The 7,500-nt window shown below is 43.8% G+C and overlaps 1 protein-coding gene across 1 annotated transcript in view; it reads right to left on the bottom strand.

Annotated features, from left to right (window-relative positions):
* magi2b (membrane associated guanylate kinase, WW and PDZ domain containing 2b) overlaps positions 1 to 7,500 on the bottom strand; it is a 300,576-nt gene that overhangs the window by 137,988 nt on the left and 155,088 nt on the right. Inside the window, exon 6 of the mRNA XM_072911917.1 lies at positions 2,929 to 3,008. Within this exon, the coding sequence (XP_072768018.1) occupies positions 2,929 to 3,008 (80 nt within the window). The remainder of the gene's footprint in view (positions 1 to 2,928; positions 3,009 to 7,500) is intronic.

The following is a 7,500-nucleotide window of genomic DNA, read 5'->3' as shown; positions in this document are numbered from 1 at the left end:
GTTGGGGTTGGGGTTGGGTTTGGGGTTGGGGTTGGGGTTGGGGTTAGGGTTAGGGTTAGATACAGTCTATAGGTCCCTAAGATATATAGATATTTAATGTATTCATCCCCGGAAAATCCCGCTAGAGGATTTTAAGACTTCCGGGTGCTGACGTAAGACAACCCGCGTCCCATATGTGACCATAGGATGAACAAATACACTACGCTACTAAGACTATAGTGGCCATTAACTGTTAGCTTCTACAGCTGGGTTGTCCAAAGTGCGGCACAGGGGCCATCTGTGGTCCCTGACTCCTTTGTCATCGGCCTTAAGCACAAAATAACAAAAAATAAAGATCTCATTTGCACCCCCTGGTGGTGAAATCTATCAAAATGAGGGTGGTCCCACAAAGGAGGGATTTTTCACATTGACTGTGTGTCGCTTTTAAAAGTGCTCCCCCTCTGGTCAACATATGAAATAACAAGTGTGTGTAAAAATGTGAAGTGCTCCCCCTCTGGTCAACTTATGAAATAACAAGTGTGTGTAAGAAATTGAAATGCGCCCCCGACTGGCCAAAATGAATTTAAATAAAATAAAATAAATATGTATATAGAGACATACTGTAATAACTTGAAGTAAATAATGAAGATTAAAAACTAATTACAAACAAAAAAAAAGAACTAAAAGCAGTCTTTTTCTCACAATGTGTCGACTTTTTTCGTATGAAATGGGGAACAATTTCTCGTATTATTTCTGTTTCTGTAATATTGCAATGTTTCTCGTAAAATTATTAGTTTTTTATATAAAATTATTAATTTTTAAGGCAAAATGGTCATTTGTCATATAAAATTCGGACTTTTATCACAATATTGCCAATTATTTTTGTTGTTCTTGTAAAATAGTGACATTTTCTGAGTAAAATGATGACTTTTGTCATAATTTTGTCAAGTAAAATTCCGATTATTATTATAATATTGCCAACATTTGAATGTTTTCTTATAAAATTGTGACTTTTGTCGCGTAAAATTACGACTCTTTTCATAAAATTGACAACATTTTAAGCTTTTTCTTGTAAAATTGCGACTGTTATTGAGTAAAATTCCAACTTTTATCATAATATTGCACAAATGTTCAGTTTTTCTTGTAAAATCCGGACTTGCGTTGAGTAAAATGACGACTTTTATTATAATACTGCCAAAATTCTAAGTTTTTCTTGTGAAATTGTGACCTTTTTCTTGTGAAATTCCAACTCATTTTTCACAACAAGCTTTTTTATATTTGCATAGTATGTATATATTATTAATGTTGTAAATACACATCTTTATATATCTAGAAAGGCTGGTCCTAAAGAGGGAGGCATTTTTCTCAGGTCTCAAGAAGGTAACAAATACAAGAATGTGTGTGTGTGTGTGTGTGTGTGTGTGTGTGTGTGTGTGTGTGTGTGTGTGTGTGTGTGTGTGTGTGTGTGTGTTTGTGTGTGTGTGTGTGTATGTGTGTGTGTTTTTGTGCAGAGCTGAGCGCCACACTTACGATTCCAGGCACACTTCGGCTCTTTACTTGGTAGAGTTGCGCGAACGACGGAAAACGAGCAAGCAAAGAGGAGGAAGAGGAGAATAAATGGCGGACAGTTGCAGTGTGTGTGTGTGTGCGGTGATTGAGACGTGGAGAGGGCACTGATGAAGTCTCTACTGATTCACATCATAACCTATGGCAGCGCTTGTGATGTCTACTGTAAACATTTGTGTTATACTGCTGTGGAGTGTGTGTGTGTGTGTGTGTGTGTGTGTGTGTGTGTGTGTGTGTGTGTGTGTGTGTGTGTGTGTGTGTGTGTGTGTGACATTTGTGAAGATGAACACCACTCAGTTTTTGCACTTTCCGAACATATGATCAAAATTATTAAACGGGACCTACTAGAGTACCCGCACTCTTTTACTACAAAGCCACGCTGTTGTAACACGTGACTTGGCATTGTCTGGCTGAAATAAGCAGGGGCGTCCATGATAACGTCGCTTGAATGGCAACATATGTTGCTCCAAAACCTGTATGTACCTTTCAGCATTAATGGTGCCTTCACAGATGTGTAAGTTACCCATGCCTTGGGCACTAATACACCCCCATACCACCACACATGCTGCCTTTTACACTTTGCGCCTAGAACAATTTGGATGGTTCTTTTCCTCCTTGGTCCGGAGGACACTGCGTCCACAGTTTCCAAAAATAATTTGAAATGTGGACTCGTCAGACCACAGAACACTTTTCCACTTTGCATCAGTCCATCTTAGATGAGCTCGGGCCCAGCGAAGCCGGCGGCGTTTCCGGGTGTTGTTGATAAATGGCTTTGGCTTTGCATAGCAGAGTTTTAACTTGCACTTACAGATGTAGCGATCAACTGTAGTTACTGAGAGTGGTTTTCTGAAGTGTTCCTGAGCCCATGTGGTGATATCCTTTACACACCGATGTTGCTTTTTGAAGCAGTACTGCCCGAGGGATCCAAGGTCCGTAATATCATCGCTTACGTGCAGTGATTTTTTTTTGAGTAAAAAAATATTCAGTCTAAGCCTGGACTCCCGGAGAGGGGGTCCAGACTGAGACCAGGAAAAAAAAAAACCCTATTAGCCATAGCACACACAAACAAGTAACAAAGAATACACAAGACTTGCAACAGAGTCAATTTGAACAATCCCTTCTTTTTGGGACCACCCTAATTTTGATAGATTTCACCACCAGGGGGTGCAAATGAGACATTCTCTACTAGATGCAATGTTATTGGGACCATGATTTATGTCCTCACTTGTTCACGCCTCCTCATATGGAAGATACTTTTCCTTGTTGATGTCTCAAGAAGGGTAGAAATACAAGAACACACACACGACAAGCAGGTGGACTAACAGCAAGAAGATGAAACTCAACTCTGTGATCAACACAAAGGTGGAAAAAAGAGGAGCTCACCATCTTCTCGGCATTCTTCTGGAGGCTTTGCCTTCTTGGCCAGACGAGGATCCAACCAGGAGGTGGTCTTGGTGTTGTGACTGCAGACCACACAGCAGGAGGAGGAGGAGAAATTAACGTCACAAACTGACATTGATTTAACGTGATCGAAAAGCATGTTGTTTCAACGTTGTATTTGTTTTGTAGAATATTGGTTGAAAAATGACCAAAATTCTATGGTCAAATCAACGTCAGAACACAACATTGATTTAACGTTGTCAAAAAGCATATTGTTACAATGTTGTGTTTATGTTGTAGAATATTGGTTGAAAAATGACCAAATTTCAATGGTCAAATCAACGTCAGAACCCAACATTGATTTAACATTGTCAAGAAGCATGTTGTTTCAACGTTGTATTTGTGTTGTAGAATATTGGTTGAAAAATGACCAAATTTCAATGGTGAAATCAACGTCACAACCTGACATTGAATTAATGTCATCAAGAAGCATGTTGTTTCAACGTTGTATTTGTGTTGCAGAATATTGGTTGAAAAATGACCAAATTTCAATGGTCAAATCAACGTCAGAACCCAACATTGATTTAACATTGTCAAAACTCATGTTGGTACAACGTTGTATTTGTGTTGTAGAATATTGGTTGAAAAATGACCAAATTTCAATGGTGAAATCAACGTCACAACCTGACATTGAATTAATGTCATCAAGAAGCATGTTGTTTCAACGTTGTATTTGTGTTGCAGAATATTGGTTGAAAAATGACCAAATTTCAATGGTCAAATCAACGTCAGAACCCAACATTGATTTAACATTGTCAAAAAGCATGTTGTTTCAACGTTGTATTTGTGTTGTAGAATATTGGTTGAAAAATGACCAAATTTCAATGGTCAAATCAACGTCAGAACCCAACATTGATTTAACATTGTCAAAAATCATGTTGGTACAACGTTGTATTTGTGTTGTAGAATATTGGTTGAAAAATGACCAAATTTCAATGGTTAAATCAACGTCAGAACCCAACATTGAATAAACGTTGTCAAAAAGCATGTTGTTTCAACGTTGTATTTGTGTTGTAGAATATTGGTTGAAAAATGACCAAATTTCAATGGTCAAATCAACGTCAGAACCCAACATTGATTTAACATTGTCAAGAAGCATGTTGTTTCAACGTTGTATTTGTGTTGTAGAATATTGGTTGAAAAATGACCAAATTTCAATGGTGAAATCAACGTCACAACCTGACATTGAATTAATGTCATCAAGAAGCATGTTGTTTCAACGTTGTATTTGTGTTGTAGAATATTGTTTGAAAAATTACCAAAATTCAATGGCCAAATCAACGTCAGAAGCGGACATTGAATGGACTTAATTAATAAGTGTGTTGTTTCAACATTGTATTTGTGTTGTAGAATATTTATTGGGAAATTAGCAAATTTCAATGGTCAAATCAACGTCACAACCTGACTTTGAATAAATGTCATCAAAAAGCATGTTGTTTCAACGTTGTATTTGTGTTGTAGAATATTGGTTGGGAAAAGACCAAATTTCAACGGTCAAATCAACGTCACAACCCAACACTGATTTAATGTTGTCAAAAAGCACGTTGTTTCAAAATTGTATTTGTGTTGTAGAATATTAGTCGGGAAATTTGTAAAATTCAATGTCAAATCAACGTCACAACCTGACATTGAATTGTTGTTGGCATCCGTAAGTCTCGGAAGACAATGGATTGGCGCCCCTTGGATATGTTTTAGTTGGTCATGCAGCGTCTGCTGTGGCTGGACAGACCCACACGGGAGTGACAGTCTCTGTTGCACCTGGTGCATTTGTAGGTCTAGTCAGCTACAGGATGTAGTTGCTTGCTCTTTCTCTGAGCCAGCTTTCAGTCCAGTGTTCACGGTGTGTCTCCAGCTGGATCTGTCCTGAGCAAGCTCTTCCCAGGTGTTCGGGTCCATGTCGAGCGCTTTCAGGTCACTCTTGCAGACATCCTTCAAGCAGAGATGTGGCCGTCCCGTTGTCCTCTTGCCGGAGGCAAGCTCTGCGTAGAGGATGTCTTTGGGGATCTGGCCATCGTCCATTCGACGCACATGGCCCAGCCATCGAAGGCGACGCCGACGGAGAAGAGTGACCATGCTGGGAATCTTGGTTTGCATCAGCACCTCGTTGTTTGTCACACGATCGCTCCATGTAATCCCGAGTATGGGACGGAGGCAGCGCATGTGAAAGGCACTTAGCCTCTTCTCCTGCGAGGAGTACAGAGTCCAGGATTCGCTGGCGTACAAGAGAGTGCTTAGCACGCAGGCACGATACACAGCGATCTTGGTGTTTATTGTCAGCATGCTGTTGTTCCACTTTCTTTGCAACAACCTGGCCCAGGTTGTGGATACCTTGCCGATCCTCTTGTTGATCTCTGCTTCCAGTGAGAGGTTGTCAGTGATGGTGGAGCCGAGGTATGTGAACTGGCTGACGACCTCTAGTTCATAGTCGTTGATGGTGATACAGGGTGGTTCAGCATCTCGGGCCATCACATTTGTCTTCTTCAGACTGATAGTCAGGCTGAACTCGTCGCATGCTTTTGCAAAGCGGTCCATCAGGCTCTGTAGCTCTTCTTCTGTGTGGGTGGCCAGAGCAGCATCATCTGCAATTAGCATGTCTCTGATGGTTACCTCCCGGACCTTACTCTTTACTTTTAGGCGAGCCAGGTTGAACAGTCGGTTGTCTGACCGAGTGTGGAGGTAAACACCCTCGGTCGATGATCCGAAGGCGTGCTTCAGCAGAACGGCAAAGAAGATGCCGAAGAGAATGGGAGCGAGGACACAGCCCTGTTTGACGCCACTGCGGATGTCGAAAGCATCTCACGTCGAGCCGTCATATTGAACTGTGCCTTTCATGCCGTCATGGAACGACTTGATCATGTTCAGGAGTCTCGGTGGGCAGCCAATCTTCGCCAGGACTGTGAAGAGCCCATCCCTGCTGACAAGGTCGAACGCTTTGGTCAGGTCTATGAAGGCCAGAAAGAGGGGCTTGTGCTGCTCTCTGCACTTCTCTTGCAGTTGCCTGATGGTGAAGACCATGTCAATGGTTGATCTTTCCAAGCGGAACCCGCACTGTGACTCTGGGTACACTCTATCAGCAAGCTTCTGCAGTCTGTTCAGGAGGACGCGTGCGAAGACTTTGCCTACGATGCTTAGGAGAGATATTCCTCTGTAGTTGTTACAGTCGCTTCTATCACCCTTGTTCTTGTACAGGGTAACAATCAATCAACCATCCATCCATCCATCCATCCATCTTCTTCCGCTTATCCGAGGTCGGGTCGCGGGGGCAGCAGCTTAAGCAGGGAAGTCTGGGCTTCCCTATCCCCAGCCACTTCGTCCAGCTCCTCCCGGGGGATCCCGAGGCGTTCCCAGGCCAGCCGGGAGAGATAGTCTTCCCAGCGTGTCCTGGGTCTTCCCCATGGCCTCTCCCGGTCGGACGTGCCCGAAACACCTTCCTAGGGAGGCGTTCGGGTGGCATCCTGACCAGATGCCCGAACCACCTCATCTGGCTCCTCTCGATGTGGAGGAGCAGCGGTTTTACTTTGAGCTCCCCCCGAATGACAGAGCTTCTCACCCTATCTCTAAGGGAGAGCCCCGCCACTCGGCGGAGGAAACTCATTTCGGCCGCTTGTACCCGTGATCTTGTCCTTTCGGTCATGACCCAAAGCTCATGACCATAGGTGAGGATGGGAACGTAGATCGACCGGTAAATCGAGAGCTTTGCCTTCCGGCTCAGCTCCTTCTTCACCACAACGGATCGATACAGCGTCCGCATTACTGAAGACGCCGCACCGATCCGCCTGTCGATCTCACGATTCACTCTTCCCCCACTCGTGAACAAGACTCCGAGGTACTTGAACTCCTCCACTTGGGGCAAAATCTCCTCTCCAACCCGGAGATGGCACTCCACCCTTTTCCGGGAGAGAACCATGCACTCGGACTTGAAGGTGCTGATTCCCATCCCAGTCGCTTCACACTCGGCTGCGAACCGATCCAGTGAGAGCTGAAGATCTTGGCCGGAGGAAGCCATCAGGACCACATCATCTGCAAATAGCAGAGACCTAATCCTGCAGCCACCAAACCAGATACCCTCAACGCCCTGACTGCACCTAGAAATTCTGTCCATAAAGGTTATGAACAGAATCGGTGACAAAGGGCAGCCTTGGCGGAGTCCAACCCTCACTGGAAACGTGTCCGACTTACTGCCGGCAATGCGGACCAAGCTCTGACACTGATCATACAGGGAGCGAACTGCCACAATAAGACAGTCCGTTACCCCATACTCTCTGAGCACTCCCCACAGGACTTCCCGGGGTACACGGTCGAATGCCTTCTCCAAGTCCACAAAGCACATGTAGACTGGTTGGGCAAACTCCCATGCACCCTCAAGGACCCTGCCGAGAGTATAGAGCTGGTCCACAGTTCCACGACCAGCACGAAAACCACACTGTTCCTCCTGAATCCGAGGTTCGATCAACCAATCAATCAACCAATCAATTCCTTTATTGTCATTGTCATAATAACACTTAAGTCATACAT

This window comes from Nerophis lumbriciformis, linkage group LG29, assembly GCF_033978685.3.
Source record: "Nerophis lumbriciformis linkage group LG29, RoL_Nlum_v2.1, whole genome shotgun sequence".
NCBI lineage: Eukaryota > Metazoa > Chordata > Actinopteri > Syngnathiformes > Syngnathidae > Nerophis > Nerophis lumbriciformis.
This window is presented reverse-complemented; position numbering and strand designations above follow the sequence as displayed.